The sequence below is a fragment of the Seriola dumerili genome, unplaced genomic scaffold, assembly GCF_002260705.1.
Source record: "Seriola dumerili isolate Sdu_G_001 unplaced genomic scaffold, Sdu_1.0 BDQW01000331.1, whole genome shotgun sequence".
In the NCBI taxonomy this organism is placed as follows: Eukaryota; Metazoa; Chordata; class Actinopteri; order Carangiformes; family Carangidae; genus Seriola; species Seriola dumerili.
This window is the reverse complement of record NW_019174586.1, coordinates 6905531-6925797: the sequence shown is the minus strand read 5'-3', so window position 1 is coordinate 6925797 and position 20267 is coordinate 6905531. Positions and strand designations below refer to the sequence as shown.

Here is a 20267-nt window from a genome sequence, read left to right as displayed (position 1 = left end):
CACACACATAAAGAGAACAGTAAATATCCCTAGTCTGATTACTAAAAGAATTTAAAAGCTCACATTTTCACGACTTGCCAGTGGGAACTTTCCAGGACTATTTGTTGCTGGAAATGCATCATGATTAAAGCTGGGAATTTCCTGTCGAGAGTGACATCCTGCTGGCAACAGCAGATCAGCTGCAGTAGTGTGGTGTCAGATTACTACAATAAAGAGGAACTGTACATGCAAGACCCTGATCTAGCTGTATTTCTGAATGCATAAAAGAATACAGAACTCATTCATGCCTCAATTTATCATTCCACCTTACTCTGACTTCTAGATGAAAAAATGTTTAATTGGAACAAGCCATCACTCAGTGCTTCAGTGCCTCGCCTTCAGTGCCTCTGGAAAAGCGAGGCATTGCTCTGCTCCCACCAAGTTCAGCAAAGTGGGATGGAGCTGTGTTGGCTAAATCAACACATCGAATCAGGTTTGTACGTGGGTTGCATGCATGTAACACATTTTTCCCATCTTCTCTAACAACCACGCGCAAACGTTTTTATTTACCGACTGGCAAGAGACGTTTCTGCCTCTTACTTTGCCTCTTTATGCAAAAGCCTACAACATCAGAGGGATGCCTTTCCACCTCTGTTACTCCAGTTAACATGCATGCTGTCCATGCTGCAGACAGGTGCTACATCATGTAAAAAAGATGGCTTGGGATACTGCCAGAATATCTCTCTGTAGCTTGAAGCTGCTTACTGCATTGCAGGATAGCGCCAAAGAATCTCTCTTTTGAACAGAGTGACTCTGTGTTGTTATGCTTAAAACATAAACATAATGTCCCAGCAAATAAATATTTTCAGGTAATAGGATCAGTCTTTGGACTAAGTAATTTTGCCAGTTTGGCAGTACCAATATTTAAAGTAGAACTGAAATAATTAGTCAATCAACAGAGAAATAATCTAAAACAATTTTGATAACTGTTAAACATTTTTCAAGTAAAAATAGTGAAAACCAGCTGCACTTTCTTAGTTTCTGAAATGGCACCATCTGCTGCTTCTCCTTTTCATATATAATAATACAGTGAACACAAAAATCACGATTTTATAGACCAAACAATTAAATCAATAGTCCCTTACTGAAAGCCAGGTTAAGAGACTTCTCCCTAACTTATGTGGAGGTGGAGAAGTTGGAAAACAAATGTTCTACCAAACTAAAGTACCATTTTAAGATAAACTATCTGACACACATACAGAGGCAGATTTGACAAGTTGATCATCTAGTTTGTGAGATGAGAAATGATAAAAATCAAGGCTCCTGAGGTTCACATTTCCCTGTCCTCGTGTTTTAATTGATATGTCTAGTTTAGTGCCCCCATACTGCCAAGAGAGCACTACTGTAAAACTCTTAAGTCAACAGTATTCCTAGACTCTCAAATTGCGTGCATGTGATCCAGCGGATGCTGGACAGCGTTCTCCAGCATGCAGTAGTAGTGGTGGAGTTAGGGGTTATGAGGTAAGGGCGGGCGTAGCATAGCTTCCACGACTACACATAGACCCTGGAGTTTAAAAATGGAAAGAAGGGCCTTTCTGAGGCACAGAGGTGGGGGTGGGGGGAATGGCTACTTGAAACATCAACAACAACAAATCGCAGAGTCATGGGGTACTGTAACCAGAGCCCCTACCGGATATGCCCCAGTTGCAACCTGTGCCCCGTCCCCCTGCCTACAGCAGCTCATGTCAAGTCAAGGGGAAACAAAGTAAAAGGCTAGCTCAGTCTTCAAAGTCACACTTTCCCTGTTCTTTGTTCCGCTTCTTACTCTCACCTTACTCTCATAACTTTCTAACTCATGTTACACAAAGCTCCAATCTTAAACTACAGCTCTTGTTATTTTAATGATCCACTTGGCATATATATATATAGACTTACTGAGAGCGACTTCAAAAAATTCTTTCTTCCATCCATCGTCTCCTGATAGTTTCTCTCTTTAGCATGTGCTCCAGGGCTAAAATTAAATTGCCCCCTGTAGTCATTTGGTCACCAGGGAAAGCATGAGGTGGCTATCCCTGGCCTGTTATACAAGACGTCGCATCAGCATAGGTGGTTTATTGGATTAGCGTGAAAGGGTGTCTGGATCTAGGCAGCTACAGGAGATTAAAGAGTGATGACTAGTGCTTAAGTAGGGAAACCTACCATGACACCTGTGATTATCACATGTACCGTTTAGGTAAAGGACCAATATGGATGCTAGGTTTCCACAATATGATAGTCATCTAGTGATTCGTTGAAGTAAAAGACAGTTCTGTCTCTTAAAGAGACCTTTTCTGCAAACACAATTCAAGTTCAGATTTTCACATAATAGGTCAAAGAGTGAAACAGAATTTTTAAATAGTAGTATCTTAATGGGATCTAAATTTAGCCCTGGGAGAAGTATGACAGGTGCTTTCAGGCCAGGTGATGACTTACAGAAACATGACCTCATAAAATCTAAAATATGAAAAAATCAGCGAAAGAGCTGTAATGGCAAGTGTCACTGCAGCATTATATAATATTCCTGAAGAGCTGACCCACTGATCCTATAGTACCTTGAGGGTAGGAAGTCACTCCTTGAGAGGAGGTAACTTCCCTCCTCTTTGTACATCAGGGAGCCAAGCCTCTTCCATTCAGATTTAAAACAGAATTTTCAGCCAAGAGGTCACTGTGAAGGAGTTTTTCTCACTTCTATTGTTCACATTATTTTTGTAGTCCTTACTCACACTCCAAGAGTTCACCTTCACATTGTTAGACAGTGTTTCACTGTTTAGCGTCTATTATGACTCTTCGTGTCTAAATGGAGCCATCTATATCCTCCCTATCCTACCAAGAGTCTTAAAGAGAAAAGCATAACTTAGAGAGAAGGGGCCAAGCACAGTTCTAGTCAAGCATTAGCACACATATAATATAATTAGGTAAGAGCATGTGACAATGAACAGGCATAAGTGACCAATAGAGTCTTCACACATATAGGTTTAGACTATAGTTTAGCCTTATTTGCGTAAAGTATGGAAGAGTGTTGCAACCATGTGATACTTAGGAATATATATGCAATCAGACAAGACATCTTCAGAAATTGGTGTGGCACTACTCTGATTCATTTGCTGGCTGTGTACTGCTCATCATTTTTCTCCTAGGCGCCAAGCTTACAATAAATACTTCTGCCTGAGACATCTGAACTCTTAGTGATCGTCTTTTTCTCCACCACACTTTCCTGGTAACATTAGAAAGACAAGTGTTTGGGAATGATTAACAGCACTGAGTAAAGGTGAGGGAAAGGACACTGACTTAAAGGCATGCTGCTGCACTGAGTCTGGGCTGTATGGGGATAGGGTTACATGACTGTGGATACAACTGTAACATTTTTTGTTATGTATTAGTCTTTATAAGGAACTAAAATATTTTATTTCACTTCCGACATTTTATTGATTTGGAAATTTAAATACAGCATACATTCTGCAAGCAATATTGTGCCATAGTTGCACACAGTTTATACGACCACCTGTAATTTCATCACAAAATACAGTATCAATGTCAGAAACTACTGGAACTACTCCCCCCTCAACCATACATGGGGGCATTTCCAGTGCATCACCAGATTTCTCCAACAATCATGAGATAAAATCATAATCTCAGTTTTGACTTGGATCTTTTTTGCAGCACTAACACTACACTGCCATTGTTCAGTTAAATGTCACTAATAATCGATTATACGACAAAGAGAGATCTCAGCTTGCACACCAAGGGACAAAACCAGCAAGCAAAGTTAGTCACAAAACCTAAATCTGTATGAAGCTTGGGTAATCAAGGAATTAGTGTCTCCAATGACAAATGAAAACAGGCGCCTGGCATAGCTGGTGACTGCAGCATAAGGCCTGTGTAAAATAGCAGGCCAGAGGAGCAGGCCGAGCAGCTGTGATTGATGTTGTGTCTCTGTGTTCTGAATGAGCCCTCGCAGCAAGAGTCTGTGTGCTGGGGTAGGCCAGGTGCTGCAATGCACCAGTTGCAGCTGGTACTGCTACTGCTTAACTTAGTCCTTTGGCTCTCCCTCCTTTGAATGTATGCAAAGTTTTGAATAAACACTGGGGACAACAGAAAGTGTTTGTTTATATTTTAACGTACGATATGCTGGTATGGTTCTGAACAAAGGTTCTGCTACCACAGCAATACTAGCAATACTTTATCTTTTTCTACATTTCAGAGGGCAGCAGTTTGATACTGAAAAGGGGCAGAGAATGGGAACAGACCAAGAGTGTAACAGTTCACATATTCATCCTGTCTGGAACTTTTGGGTTTCTCTGTGAAAAGTACCAACACTGTACAACCCGAGCTACATTAAAAACTTATTTGAGAAAAGCCTAAGGCTGCAAAAAAAGCACGCATGAGCTCCACTTCAATGTGTCTTTGAATTTTATATTTACATTACAATAATAATGGCAATAATGACATATTGCCTTTTCATGTCTTCAGTTTCCTTTAGATTACATCCAAGCCATTAAAAAACTAAATGTAGTGCCGTAATGTTTACACAGCAAAGTTTATAGGCAATGAGCCACTGTGTTTGTTTCATCGTTTGTGCTTACGTTTTCAAAATAAATTAAAAGAAATTAGACACTTTTTGTTAACTGCTGTAGCAAAAATATAGTGAACTACTCCACCTTGTAGACTTGGACCTTCTCAACAATTTGCAGCAATATACAGTACGTGTGTATGCCAATGTGGTCTCTCTTTGGTTTTCAGCAGGACTGTGGACTGTTATCTAGCCTGATAGCTAGCCTAGAGAGATAGATAGCCTACAGCAGTTGGTAGAAGGAACACTTTACAGTCTTATGAGCAGTTAGTTAAGGTTTGTGCTTTTCATGTCTTTAAGAGCTAACTGATCTCCAGGTTTTTAGTATAGCTACTATTCTCCCACACCTGATCCAATTAAAGGCTACATATTAAACACTCAAATTGGATTAGAAAAGCAAGAGTAGTGCTTGAGCCAGAAAGTGGACAGCTAGGCTTGAGGAGTTGCTAGAGAAAGACTGGTCTAACACTCTGGCCCAACAATCCAACAATTTCAGTTGAATATGATGAAAAAAGAAATCATTGCATAATTTTATCGTAACGATTCAGACCAGTTGAGGTTCAGAATAAAAACAACAAAAGGAACAAGGTTGATATTCATGTGCAACCTCCTGTAAGTGTAGCCACATTTAAAAGTAGCACACAAGGCCAACCCTAATGAGCCAACACACAAGGCTGGTGGTGAGAGGTGGAGGAAGTGCCACCATCAGAATAGCCTTTCCCAGCTTCCCTTACAGAAGCATCCATATCCAGTTAATTTCCTTAGTTTGTAACACACTATGTGGATGATGTAGTCAGCCACTGCCATGGATGTCTCAGTGGGAACTGCTCTTAATATTCCCTGGTGGACACTGTGCATTTTCTCTGCACTAATGTCATTAACTGAAGGTGTGTCACGGCTCAACTACCCTGACATCAATAAAGAGAACAAGAATGGGAAACTGGGTGGATACTCGCTGGGAACATAATTCTTAATCTGTGTTATATTAGGCTTCATAACAACACCTTTCATCTATTAATGGACCCACCATATTACCCATACTAACTGGCTGTATAAAAACAATATAAGAGGCATGGAAGAAGAAGAGAGGAAAGAGTAACAAGGAGCAAAATAAAGCTTAGTAGGAGTAGAAAGCAGAAGCACACAGCTCTGGAGGGGAAGCCTCTAGGGGTAGGATCAATGCCACAAAGTGTCGTAATGAGTTTGGATGCAGGCCAGATGTCAGGATTATTGCTTGTGTCAGCCAACAGAGAGACGAGTGGAACAATAGTCACAAGGGGGCACGTATTTTGGAGAGGGTGCCCAATGGGAAAAAAACGGGCCCAGCATGGCTTGGCATTGGCGAAGGCATGTCGGTCTTCCCCGGCCTGTCTTTTCATCCCTGGCTGAATGTTGTAGGTTTCAGAGGCAAACTGAAACTATCAGGCATGGAAGATCCCTTCTCGTTCAGACTGGAATTTTTGTTATCGTCAATGTTCATTTCTGTAAGTCTACAAGGCCAGCAGAGTCTCTTGATAACTTTCAAACTTAACACACTTGACTTTGCTGGAAATCACAATTACTCTGGAATTTGAAGGAAAAACTTATTGTTCCTCAATACTCATATGATATAAAGACAAACCTACCCTCTGCAGATTTATGATATCCTCTGTAGTGTATGATCTCAGGTCAGGCAGGAGTGGTGGGGGTGGAAAATTATTGCTGCCATGACTGTCAACACGAGCAAGATTAAGCACATCTAACGGCCGCAATGACAGGAACAATAATGATCTGATATTCAAGCATATTATCCAGGGCATGACACCCAGGGTTAAATATCAAACACAAAAAACAACTGGCCATGAGCAGTACTCTCATAATCTCAACCCTTTATTTATATGTTTGTTTAAATTGGTGTTCTTTTAACTATTTTCATTATTTTTATTTTATAATTTTGTAATTGCTGAGAACTTTCCCCTCAATGATTTTTGAGTTTAAATAAAAACAATAATAAAATACATCGCCAAAATATGGTCGATATACTGGCTCCCTACCGTCACAGAAACAGCACTAATCCTTGGTTTAAAATGAGAGGATCAACTGGAAATAGTTATTGTAGTTGAGATATTTTTAGCAACAGCATCTTATTCTGGCTACAAATGTGACCTCAAATAAAGCTTTTATAACAAATCATAAAAGATATCATGTCACATGCTGGCTGCATTTTACAACTTCTTTTGGTCAGCACTTACTATGTCTATGATTACACAGTGATGATTCAATTGGCTCCATGACTAAGCCTTAGGATCCTTCGGAAAGGCCCATCAGTCTATCCCTGGGGGTATAAAATCCATCTAGAGGCAAATCAAAATGTAGAAAGGCTTTTTCTTCCAGAAATAGGTCCAGGCAGAGTCATCTCTAACTGTTGAGATACCGAACAAGCACTAATGAGCCTGTGAAAGTTGTAGGCTAGGCAATAAAGTGTAGATGAGAAGGCACGTGACCTGGCAAGAGCTAGGCTGCCACACAATTCATTCAATAATACCAGGGTGGGTGGGGGCAGGCAGCTTGGGGCTACTGACATTGATCTAACACGAACAAATGAATGGCAGCCAAACCATAGTCAAGAGGCTTGTGAAGAAAAACTGCATCAAATACTTATGCAGAGGAATGGCGTGTGACTTGACTCCTGTAGAAGCGTTTCACACATGTAGACCTCCATGAAACAAGTAGCATACAACAAGTAAGACAGAAAGGTGAGGTGCAACATGGAGTCCAGCATCATCAGTCTGCCCATTGTTCACCTTAACCCGAGGCTATCTACTATAGTTATTAGGGTCAAATTAGTTCCAAATCCCTGGGCTTTGGGATCTCTGTCTCACAACCCACTGAGCCTAATGTGCCATTTATATCTGCTCATCACCACCAAAGAAAGATCTGTACATGATTCATTTATTCCAGATAAATATTTAAGTAGACAGAGCAGCCACAGCCTATTCATGGGAATCAAAGTCCCAGAGATGAAAGTTCTCCCTATCTCCTACCATTTGTGAATGGGGGGGAAGAGCTGGAGGGGGATATAGATACAGCCTCAATCTAACCAACAGTAACATCCATAAGTCGCTTATCAGATCACAGTGCTGTAACCAGCACTCACAACAACAACAGGGCAGCTGCAGAATTAATCCCCCTCCCTGCTTGGCTCCGTCTGGCTCCCCATAGGCTCAAGCCGGCTACAGTGGGACGGACAGTCCAGGGACAACACTGGCAGCTGGGGCTAGCTGTGACATCACAGGGCTTGCCTGACTTAGCTTAGCAAGGGCTCTGCAGGGACAGAAACCTTTCCACTGTGAGATTTTATGAATGGCAAACAGAAGGACAACAGGAAATAGATCTTGTGAATGCCAATCATTCATTCATAGTGTTGTGTCTGTATGGGCCTGACCTTAAACTAGTTACCCTTGTCTTCATCAAAACTATAAAATAATACACTAGGTTCCACTATTAGATGCAGAATGACACATATGGTTTCAGCAACTTATTTTGCTTGAGGTCCCCCAAGCTGTTCGGGAAATACCCTCAGTATTGCTGAAAAAAAGTGAATTTATCTATTAAAACAACTAACAGAAGTAGTTGTTATTACAAACATGAATGTTGCCAAATGTAACAATAATCAATTCAGTAGGTGTTTTCACTAAAAAAACAAGCATGGCAACCTGCAGGTGGTGCTTGATGAAAAGTTACAGTATCACCAAAGTCAGAGGGATTCATCCATTGAGGACCATGGATGTCTGTACAAAATTTCATGGCAGTCAATCTAATAGTTGTTGAGATATTTCAGTCTGGACCAAAGTGGTAAACACACTGACCAACTCACAGAGCAACATCATGGTCCCTACAGTCATGCTGTTAGCATGCCATTTCCTTTCTCTCAAATGTGAGGATTTGCCACTTTTTGGTTTTATACGATTTTAAATGTTATGGACAAAACAAGAAAAAATCACAATAAAAAAATCACTATTTTCTGACCTGTAATAGACAAAATTATGTATCAAAAAGATAATCACCACATTAATGTGCAATGGCTGTAAATTGAAGGCCGAAACCAAGAGGGCCCTTTTTCTTCCTGTACTTGAAGGATAATACGAATGTACTGTAACCACTGACTAAGACTAAGACCCACTATTATTAATTTTCAGAACTTTTTCAAAGTCTTTTCTAAACAAAAATGTTGAGTCTTTGGAGAATTATCAAGCACTGTTTAAGTCAACCTTTCTGCCTGTTAGCAGCTGCTTCATGTTAAACAGTTTTCATCTAGTTTTTCAACAAACAAGTTTTTGTCTGTGTCACTGTTGTGAGACCGGTTGGATTGGTTGGAGCAACTGGGATGTTGTTTGCTGTCTGACAGGTTTACTGTAACTCCCGTATGGAGAAGGATCAGCTGACACCCTTACTGTAAATTGAACAGTAAGGATGTGTGATTAGGGTGGGGGTGCAAATCAAGAATTTAACTGTCTCCCTGGAGATCAGGACTTCACTTCTTCTGTCCTAGTCAGCGCTGATTTTCTTTAACCAATATGGCTCCAGTATTTAACCTTAACCATGAAGTTTCAGTTACCCAAACTTCAATGTACCTTAACTACAGGGGTGGTCCAATCTTCTGTTTAAGATGTAGATGAAGAGAGCCTGACAAAATCCTGTCCAAGCCTTTCTGCCACCTGCTGTGATGAAGGGAGATCTATCCTGTTGGCTGTCAAACATATCTCATTTTAACATAGCTCTACTTTTGCATGCATGTTTAATGTGCAGCTGCATTTGTTAAGAAAATCTAAACATCTGAAAAAAGTCAGTGTTATTTACAAATTTCTGTCATGTTCTCTAAAAATAGCTGTAATGTCCAGATGGCTGAGCAATGACAATTAATCCATCCCAGTGTTTCAGTGATGCTCACTGACCTGATTTGACATGTTTGATGTGTTAGCATAACAGGCAAAACTAGCACCTCCATGATCCAGAACTACAAAGTAACACGTGCACAATAGTCGAGTCCATCCTTTTAGCTTTATAGAGAAAATAATGCCTTGTCTATTATTGATTCAGGCTTCAGCCTTGAACAACATTAATGTGCTCAGACCATCTATTAATAGCAAGATCAATTACACTACTGCTTGTATTGCAGGAGCTTAGGTACCGATGAAAACAATAAAAACATTATTGTTTTGTTAGCACAACCATCTTAAGAATATGACCCGTCCCATATATTGTGGGATGAGTAGATAGGTTTTGCATTACATTCAAACTCAGATCACAAATCAAATGTTTAGCAGACTCATCTTGATAGGGCTGCATGGTATAACACAGTAAATACTGGCGCCAAATATGGAAGTCTCAGATGTATGTTTTAGACCCAACCATCTATCTGTGGAAGCACCACTGTGACCTAGTTGGACATAAAGTTGAGACAAGAAGGGGGTCATCATAAAATGCTTGAGATCTTAGGGGTCAAGGGCAGCAAAAGTTTTATCCTCTCAACAACCGATGGTGTTGCTTTCCTGAGTAGTGCCTTCTGACACCTCTCCATCTGACCTTGTCATCCCGCTGTGACACAATGACATTGACTGTCTCCTCGCACGTGCAGGCTTGCTGCATTTTCCTGCTGTTCATGCATGTATGCGTCACATAGACAACCATAACCAGGCCAGAAACACAATTTCTGCTCAGCGGCAAAAAAAACATGATTACAGATACAGTTTAAGTCTTCTCTCTCAGTGTATAATGCTGCATTTGTGAATTGTTTGATGTTTAGGAACAGGAAGTGAGAAGTGAGAAGTGAGTTAGCTTTTCAGTGGCTCGTAAATAAGGTTCAATCAAGGAAAGTTATTGATGATGTCCACTTGTCCTGCAGATCAGAGGATCTAATCAATTCCAGAGAATGGATAGTTCAGGGACTCAATCAAGACGTTTTGAATTTTTAATTATTTGTTTCCTTGAAAAAACAATCAATAGATTAATTTAAAATTATTTCTTGTCAATGGTTAATCCTCATGACACTCTCTGCAAAGCTCTCATGCATGAGGTCATGGGTCTTCCTTCAGGTCAATATAATGATGTACATGAGCAAATATCAGATTAGATTCTGTGTCTCAGCATCAGAGGAACTGTAGATCAGTCTCTGTGTGGACACATGCACGTGAGCATTTTTACATCTCCCCCTTCTCACAGTGGTCTGCCACATCCACTGTGCCTCGCAGACAGAGGAGAATCATTTAGGTGAGGGAAATTGAATGTCTGAAGAAACACATATTAGACTGGCTGCAGGTTAGTGATGGAGGCAGAACATGAAGTGGAAAATAGAGCAGAGGAGATGTCCCATGCCAGCACATAGACAGAGTAGAGAGGCCCAAGGGGACTTGATATGACACACCAACGGCCACAGACAGGGGATTTAGTGGCGTGTTGGGCTTTTGTGCCACATTATTATCAGCCAGTGATCCGCCAGGCACATGGGCAGCCCTCGATCCCTTCAGAAGGGAGCAGTCTATCCCCCTCCAGTCTCCCTCCCCATGCTGTTACCACAATTCAGACATACTGAGGCTTAGCTGGTGTTATTGAAATGCTACGGGGGAACATCCTGCTTCACTTACACATGAAAAAAAAATCTAGAGAATAAAAGAAAGGCAGAGATATAATGCTTAAAGAAGAAGCAGACTACTTTGTGTCTTTCAGAACTAGTATGTGGGCAATCAGAAGCTCAAGAGCACCTTCCATCATATGAATCAACTGACACGCAAAGACAAGCATTTGGTCTTTGGATAGCTTCATCCTCACAGGACAGGCTTACCTGCCTATCTTTACCTTTAGTGTCAATTGTGAGAGGGGATTTGGTCTGTCTGCAGATAAGCACGCAAGCTAAGACTGCAAACAGGATGCTTGTTGCCATCTGTCTAGCCTTTACTTGCGTGGCCCCTGTCGATCAGCTTTTCCATGTAGACAGTGGAAGCAGGTATTAAGAGCCTTCCTGCCCATCATGGAAATTTGTATTGGAGAGATCAACGTCTAAAGGTGCCTGTCTGTCACTGCAGGATCACACATTAAACATGCTGATAGCTACTGACGTCACCTGTACCCCAAGTGTCCTAGATAAGGTTATTTTGGCAACACATGCAGGCACAAGCTGGCAGTGATGTTGGATGTTTCCACAGCACAGAGGAGAGGAGTGACGAGGAGTGGAGCGGCACGTGCTGGGCAAGACTGGGGAGTGTGCAGCATGGAGAGCTGACGGACAGGCCGCTGATGGATTAGGTGGTAAGCCTTGCAGAGGGCTGCCCTTTCTAGATGGAAGCCAGCCTGATGCACTGTGGTGATTAAAAAATAAAAATTGAAGGTTGGGAAGAGTGTTTAGGCTCTCGTAAAAACAACCAAAAAAAATGTTGCAGAGCAGATGTGTGATTGAGTAAAATAGTTAACCAGATATGGAGCCTTGAGTCTGGAAATGTAGATGCTGGAGCAGCGGTATAGGTCATCAACCTGGCCTGGTGCAGGTGGTGATCAAAGCCAACGACTGTTGAAGCAGGGGGGTGATACTGTGCGCTCAGTGCTATAGAACCAAGTGAAAAACAGAAAAATCATTTGCTCTTTGTAACCTATAAAGGTAGTGTGTGGTAGCAGGGGGTTGGGGGTGACAGCGTTAGCTACTGCATAATTCATGTGTTCGCTCTTGTGACTGCAGCAGCCCCATTGATCAACATTTTTTTTACAGAATCTATATTAGTATTTAAATATTTAGATTTCTACCAGTTACACAGAAGCGGAATAACACCATAATTTTTGTTGTGGTGTACAGGATGACAAATTGACTCATAATTACTGGGTCTTAAGTGCCATTTTAAAACAAACTCTCAAAACTACCACCAAGTACAACCACTTAAGACAAGATGATGTGAAATCTCCAGTATGAGATGCACCCTGCTCATACCATTCTTGCAAACACAGAATTAATTTCAGGAGAAACTCAATTTAACAACACAGATGATGGTTTTACTGGTGATTTTGCATCTATATTCATCATCTAAATCTGGGTAAAACCACTGAATACCTGCAATCAGGTTTTCTTCTTCTAAGCAGACATCAATTTATTATTACTGATCATACATAAACCACCTGGCCTACAGCTAGAAATAAGAAGGATGATCTTACCACCACGCAACTTGTTCTGTCACATAAAATGTACTGCTTTATTTTGAATGACTGAAAGAAATAGAAATGATGACATCAAGGCACAGATATGAGCAAGTATGACCAATACTCACAATGTGATCACTATTTTGGGTATGTATGACTTCATGTGACTCAGCAAACAAAGATTCCTATTGATTGCATATGGAGTAGATCAAAGTCTGGATGGTAGATATGCTCAATACTTAACTCAACGACTACTACTTAACTAAAAATCTATAAGCAATAATGGTCATTTGGGCCAATAATACTCTCAGTTCTGCTGCAATATCATGCTGTCTTCTTTCCACATTTGGTGTTTAAATATTGCAGCAGCATCTGACTAAACATGTTTCTTAATTTTTTCTATAACAGGTAAATCCACCAAGCTTTTCTGTAAAAAAGACACTACTGCCTCAAGTAACACATTTATTTGTTTTTATGAAATGTTTATCAAGCTATGTTTAAACTGACTAGAATAATATACATCTCTTACATTAAACATAATTATAAATATGGTTTCAAATCATGCTGGGTGAACCACTCTGATAACAAATGCCTTTTTTGTAAATATCAAAAGATTAAATGTGCTCCCTTCAATTGTCTCACGGGTTTTTATTAATGTACATGAACAGGCTAAGAATTGTCACATTTAAAGTCAAGTAGAGATATATGGCTTAAATAAATTAAAATGTATGCATATGCACAATGAACACATTGTTGAACAATGGATCATTATATCAGGTGCCATTATCACATTGTTCATAATAATGAACTGGTAAAAGATTTGTAAGTAGTTATTGTATTACAGATTGGTTTTTGTTTTTTTGTCATTTGCAGCAGCTTGCAGACAGTTCTGCATGTTCACAAATACTGAATTTTTAAATCAAGGCACATGTCTCTTTAAAAATGTATTTTTTCTATTTTTGTTTTATTAATAGACTTGATGAAAATCATATATTAGGCATTCAGGTTTAATGTACCCTTAGTACCCTTACATTTTGAGTTATAGAACAGTATATAAAATACGACTGAGAGTTAGTTCATTCTAATTCACTTTAAGAGGTCAGGTTGCTTGCTTTAGCAGCCAAAAAATATACTCAACAGCAGTAAGTCAGATTGAGATATTAGCCTGAGCCTACAGTTATTAATCAAATCTATGCCATCCAAAATCAAACCAAGGAAGCACAATTGCATTTACTGTGAAGACAAACAGAAACTGCAGTGAGCGTCATAAATATTGTGATATGTTATTGATCCCTGTAGATAAATTCTTGCTGCTATCCAGAGAGGTCAGAGGTCAGGGACCGCCACAAAACAGTGATAGGAGGAGCGCAACCCCAGAGTGCACCTGCAGCCAGCAATATGTCTGTGCTGTGTGTCTCCATAGGTGCTCTCCTGGATAAACAAACACACCTTAAGCCCTAAAATAGACAGATCCCCTTATGAGCATAAATGACTTTAATAACATGTGCGTATCTGCATCCTCTTTTCCTGGCAAACACAACTGAGATGCAGTGGAAAGTTACTGGTGCAGTGAAGGAGTGAGGGTCCTAGTCAAATTACAATGGCTGTATTATTAGACCCACACTACTGTGGATGCCATTTGGTGGACACTTGTTACTGTCAGTGTTGGAAATTCTCAAGCACTGTACTAGAGTACACTTTTCTATTTGTACTTCAATTGATTATTTCCACTTTCTGCTACTTCTACTTCTGCTCCACTACAATTCAGACAAATATTCTACTTTGTAACGCTCTACATTTAGTTGGCAACAGTAAAGTGATACATAGATTAATGCATCAGTAACTATTATGAAATATTATAATATGTACACTATTATTCAGAAATGATCCATTCTGCATAATGAGTACTTTTGGTACTTAAAGTACATTTTGACAGACTTTACTTCAGTAAAATTTTGAAAGCATGACTTTTACTTCTAACAGAGTATTTCTGCACTATAGTAAAATAAGGTAAAATATCTGAATATTTTCACCACTGATTCTGTGCTGTCAGCCTTGTGGCAACTGGTATTAGGGTTCAAGTTGCAATACTCCTGGGCACTTATTCTGCTTTCTGAGTGGATAATACCCTTTGTGGTGGGCAGGACATAGCTGGGGGGTGTCCCAGTCTGGATGGGTGCTAGGTTTGCTAGTTCAGGTGCACCCTACCTTTCATTAGCTTCATTTCAAGAAGCTTCAGACAGACTTCAAACACCCATCTGATAAAGCCTTTGTCTGGGAAACCCCTGTTTTATCTGCAGATGTAGAGATAACATCAGCAGACCTCTCCACTCTCTGTTTGGGTTAACTTTTATTGAAACAAGTTGCATTAAAACTAGTTATTTTTCTTGATACTCGATTAGAAAACTCTCAAGCCCCCGCCCACGGGGTTTCTTTGAACCCGGCTTGGGCACTGTTAATCACAGCTTTAGCTAGCAAGTTACTGTACTTCTAGAGAGCTCCCGGCCCTCTTGCAGTGACAAGGAAATGCCCGTAGAATGGTGAACGGTATTTTCCAACATTTCTCTAACACATAACACCGAAGTAAAATAGTTTCTACATACCGTCTGCCCGGGTTCGAAGATCAGACATCGTTCTCTGGACGGGCGGCATCTCTCCACGCAGAGCCGGGCGACGGCACCTGTCAAACGGTCGTTAGTTCTGCTCCCTGTGGCTGCTGCTGCCTCCTCTCAACCGTCAAAGAATTTCAAGAAAACGTCTAAAATTCAACAGAGGAACCCCTATCATGCGGACTTTACTGCTGCGTGTTTACTGCTGATAATGAGAGCTGTTTACGAGATATAGCCTACATTAATTTCCTGGTGGTGAGAGAACCATGCCCAGGAGCCCACGGCTTCATGGATCCCCCAGCATCCCGGTTCACACGTCGGATTAGGGAGTCAACAGACGCCGTCGGTTTAGAGGAGTGGACACGGACTTACCATTCACTGAAGTGAGGGGGACTTTGCGCCTCACATTATGGACCGTACCACATTTAACTGCAGCGGGAGGGGGTGAGTGAACATAATAATGGTCTTTTCACCGCTACTAGCAAAAATAAGTTTTTGTTTGAGCATACAATAATAACAAAAAACTTTTATTTAATCGGCATTGCCAATAATGGTTAAGACGCGGATATGTTTTTAAAATTGTCCATTGATTTATTGGTTGGTGTGGATCGTCGCCCCTCTGCAGCAGATGTTGTTCCAGGTTGAAGACACAACAATAGTACACTGGGTGGGAGTTGCCTTATCACGATTGAGTCTTGTTTTTGTATAAAATATAATTATTAATGTATGTATTAACGTACTTACTGCAATGTAAGCAAACGACAAGACCCGCTACATTTTAGACATTAGAAATATTTTTCATTCAAGGAAGGTTTCCATATATACTCAATTTCGCAAGACATGACACTACATTGACATCTCTTTCTGTACGAATACTATGTGTAGCCTATCTATTTATGTATCTATGTGTGTGTGTACTATGTATAATTGTTGATTTCTGCAAATAATAAAACAAATTCGGATTTTGGAATTATGCATATTGTACTGTGAGCAGTGGTGGAAAGTAACAAAGTACATTTTGTCGAGTAATTTACTTAAGTGTAATTTTGAGGTACTTCATTTGAGTAATTCCCTTTTATGCTACATTGTAGGCTATTTCTACTCCACTACATTTAAGATGGAAATATTGCAGTTTTTACTCATTATTATCTACTATCATTATTAGTTACTTTGCAGATTCAGACGTTTAATACAAAATACAATAAACTTATAAAACAATATGTATAAAACAGATTAGACTACCCTGCAGTGTATAAAGTAATTACACTGAGCTCCATATTTCGTAGCTATTTCGCAGCATTAAAGTGCTATCTACATTAATGTTTCAGTGACTATAATGCAATTATTCCCGAAATGGAACATCCTGCATAGTGAGTACTTTTACCTTTGGTACATTAAGTACATTTTAATGCTAATACTTCTTTACTCTTACTCAAGTAAGATTTTGAATGCAGGACTGTAACCCAATATCTCTATACTTATTTTTTTTACTGTAGAATATGAGTACCTAATCCTTCCATTGCTGATTATTAGATATATTCCCTAACAGTGGAAGTATATTGTTAAATAACATTTAGATGATACTAAAATCATATTTTGCAGTCTTTTAAATTGTTACTGTATGTTTCATTTATTTTTTCAGTGTTTTATGTACAATAATATATGTAAATATATAAATATGATCATGAAAGCAGTAATATGTAATATATTGAAAAGTGCCACTTAATCCTTTAGAATAAAGGTTTACACATGCTTACTAAAGATATTCATGATTCATATGATTATTAACACTTTGCAAAACTGTAGCCTAACATACAGGATAATGCATAGTCCTAAATTTAAAAAAAACAACTCTTTTTTCAAAATACCTCTAAAAGAAGGCTGTAAAACATCCGTTTAACTTCCAAAAGGAGGAGATTCAGAGATTGCTCTAGTTTATTATCATATACAGAGCCAGATAAGAAGACTGATATCTATGGTCATACTGTGTATGTGTGTGTGAGATATAGAGATGGACATTTTTAACATATTGTAATACAAAAAGACTGGAGGCCCGTAACTATGCTTCACAAGTGGAAAAAATATACCTTATAACAACTCTAAAACAGATACAAATTTGTATCTTGCTAACAAGCCAGTACATCTAAAAGTTACCAGACTATTGTTTTTCATAGAGTTACAACAAAGGCAAATTGTAGAAACCTCAAGATGAGCACACAGCTTTTAAGATGCTGTACTGGGATTGTTGATCAAAATACATTTCCTTCACACTCAAGGTTTACCCCTCAACAGAGCAAAATATGATGTGCATGCACAAAACAGTTCAGTTTCATCTACATGGACATTTTGACAGGCCATGTGGCTGTGGTCTCCCACGTCATCTGTTGCAGAAAAATAACTCTAACATTACACAGCACTTTCTGTCATGGCCTGCTCTGCTCCACATTGTCTGACAACATTCAGCATGTTTTTGAATGTCTAATGTAGCAGAGGTAATGCCACATAAATTTTAAGAACTCCCTTTTTTGTTCACCAACATATTTTGACTAATAAATCAAACGATCAGTTATGTCCATAAAACAAGAAGCTTAAGTCTGGAGAGAATTAAATTGATAAACATATGAAGAATAAAATGGTTTTGTAGTGACAGACCTGGACAGCTACCGCCCACAACAATGGAATCAATCACTGTGTCATTATGCGATTATTGTCTAGAGACAAGCTCAGCAGAAGATCTAATCCAGGGTTACTGACTCTAGCTTGCTTTATATCCCTCATCAGTGTGTCACTCTGCTGTCATGAATCTGCTCAATAACAGAGACCATCAGTTACCAAAAATAGCACAGATAAATAAATAAAAAACAATATGCATGGCAATATAAGGAAGAAAGCAGCAACAATGCCCTCTCTGCTGCGACTGCTTGGCTGCTGCACATATGATAAATCAAACTGTGTTCTCATTCCCACTGCAGCTGAAATGCAAATGACACTGGAGACAGCATTTGTACAGCAGCAGCACCACTGCAGTTGCCTGAGAGAACTGCAGTGTTACAGGCTCACTACAGATGTCTGATGTTTATATTGCACTGGCAGTATTTTCATAATGCTGAGTGTCCTGCTTATGTGCATTTGTATTTACTGCCAGACTCCTTGCATACGATCTTTCATTATAACTAATTTAGAAAACTCTCGTAATATTTTTACCCATATTTTTTATAAAAATTAAAATGTATTTACTGTTGGAGAGGATTAGGGGGAGATGAGATTATGCTGTGGCTGCTGAAAACATAGAACAGTCTCTAGGCTTTGTGTATGAGCTACGTAGTGCATGCTGGCACAGGTAACCACAAAGGGCATCTGTGTTCAAACCTCTTTAAACAAAAATACTCAGTAACTTAAGATTTAGCTAAATTCATATTAGAAAATAAAACACATTTTTTCCCCCGTTTCTTAAATGTGAAATGCAACTATATGTCCTTTTCTCAACAGCCCAAAAAAGCAAAAACAAAAACACAGAAAGATTGTGTTACATCGGAGCTCAAGATTCAGCGCATCCAAAAATAAGAAATGAACACCTGAACATCTCCACCTCCTCCTGTGCCTGCTAGAGACACATTTCTCCCAAAGATTTCCTTTCTTTCCCCCACTCCACCTAATTCAACATCAGCTCGCCACCATGGGGATTTGGCTCTGTAGCTCCTGCGGTTGCTAAGCAACAGTGACAAGAAGCCTGCCTCTTCGATTATGTGTGTATGCACTGGTGTTGTGTTCTATAGCATTTCCAGTCCAAACAATGACTCATTTAACCGGCCGCTCACATTTAAATCTGTGTCAGTTACACACACCACGAGTGTTTTTATCAGTTTATTTTTTTCTTTATCAGCTCGACCTAAAAACATGTCACTGATACTCCCTCCGAACAGCTTTGTTCTTTGATATGCAATTTCTTTGTAAATATGTAATTTGGCTGGCTGTGACTGCAAATTAAAGATCCACTAAGACTTTACACAAACACAGAGCTGATACTGCCTCAGGTTCAGGTCCTTTTTATTTTATATTTGTCCACAGCATGAATTAGCTATTCATGTAACAATTAACAATTAACAAAGTAACAATTGCATTCCATGCTGAGTAGGCCTATAGGGGGCGTCCTGGTGACCTGGTGGTCAAGATGTATACCTTCACATATCTAATAAAGGCAAAAATGATAAAATAAAATAAAATAAAATGAAATTGAATAAAACCTTAGAATTAAGACAAAGATTAGTTTAAAAAAAACAGATGTACATTCTTTGGTTTGTACAAAAAAATCATTGACATCTCAAATTTTGTCCTGCAATTCTCCAGCTTTTTCTTTTTTAACTCTCACTTAACTTAATTTTCCCTGACTCGATGATTTGAACAGGAAGAGTGAAAATACAAAGTGGACTCAATTTTTTACAAAGTGGACACAATTTTCACAGCGTCACTGCCCAATGAAAAAACAAGCATCTTCATTTTTTTCCAGACAAACTGAAGGACCAAGTGGTCCTTTATAGGTTCTCCAACTCCCCACAGTTTAATAACCCATTTGATTATCTGAAAATTCATTGCTGTAGAATGTTATAGGTTCCTTTCTAGTAAACAAAACAGCACTCGAAACCATTAGGAGACAAAAAAATTTATTTGGGAGCAAAGATGCAGAAACAGGAAGTCAGACATATCGCCACATTGCTCAAAATTTCTCAATACAATCTGAGATAAATATGGCCTATAACTCTTGACTAATCAATCAGGAGTTCCTAAAGAGCTATCAAGCACTACTACAGTACAAATGCCTCATTATCCCATCTTAAAATGTCTCCATGTCAGCTTCTCCTCATCAAACTGCAATTAGTTTGCAGAGATAGTTGACAAAAATCAGGTTGAAT

At 39.4% G+C, this 20267-nt stretch overlaps 1 protein-coding gene across 5 annotated transcripts in view; it reads right to left on the bottom strand.

The window, feature by feature from the left end:
- Positions 1-15708, bottom strand: part of atp8a1 (ATPase phospholipid transporting 8A1) — a 102247-nt gene extending 86539 nt beyond the window's left edge. For 4 of the 5 annotated variants that reach the window (XM_022760212.1, XM_022760216.1, XM_022760213.1 and 1 more), the window contains exons 1-2: positions 15598-15708; positions 15352-15428 (exon numbers count right to left, since the gene is read on the bottom strand). In XM_022760212.1, coding sequence (XP_022615933.1) covers positions 15352-15428; positions 15598-15647 — 127 coding nt within the window. In that variant the 5' untranslated portion in view covers positions 15648-15708. Of the gene's footprint in view, positions 1-15351 lie in introns of all 5 variants that reach the window. The other variant, XM_022760215.1, reaches the window with a different exon arrangement.
- Between the last annotated feature and the right edge of the window lie 4559 nt (positions 15709-20267).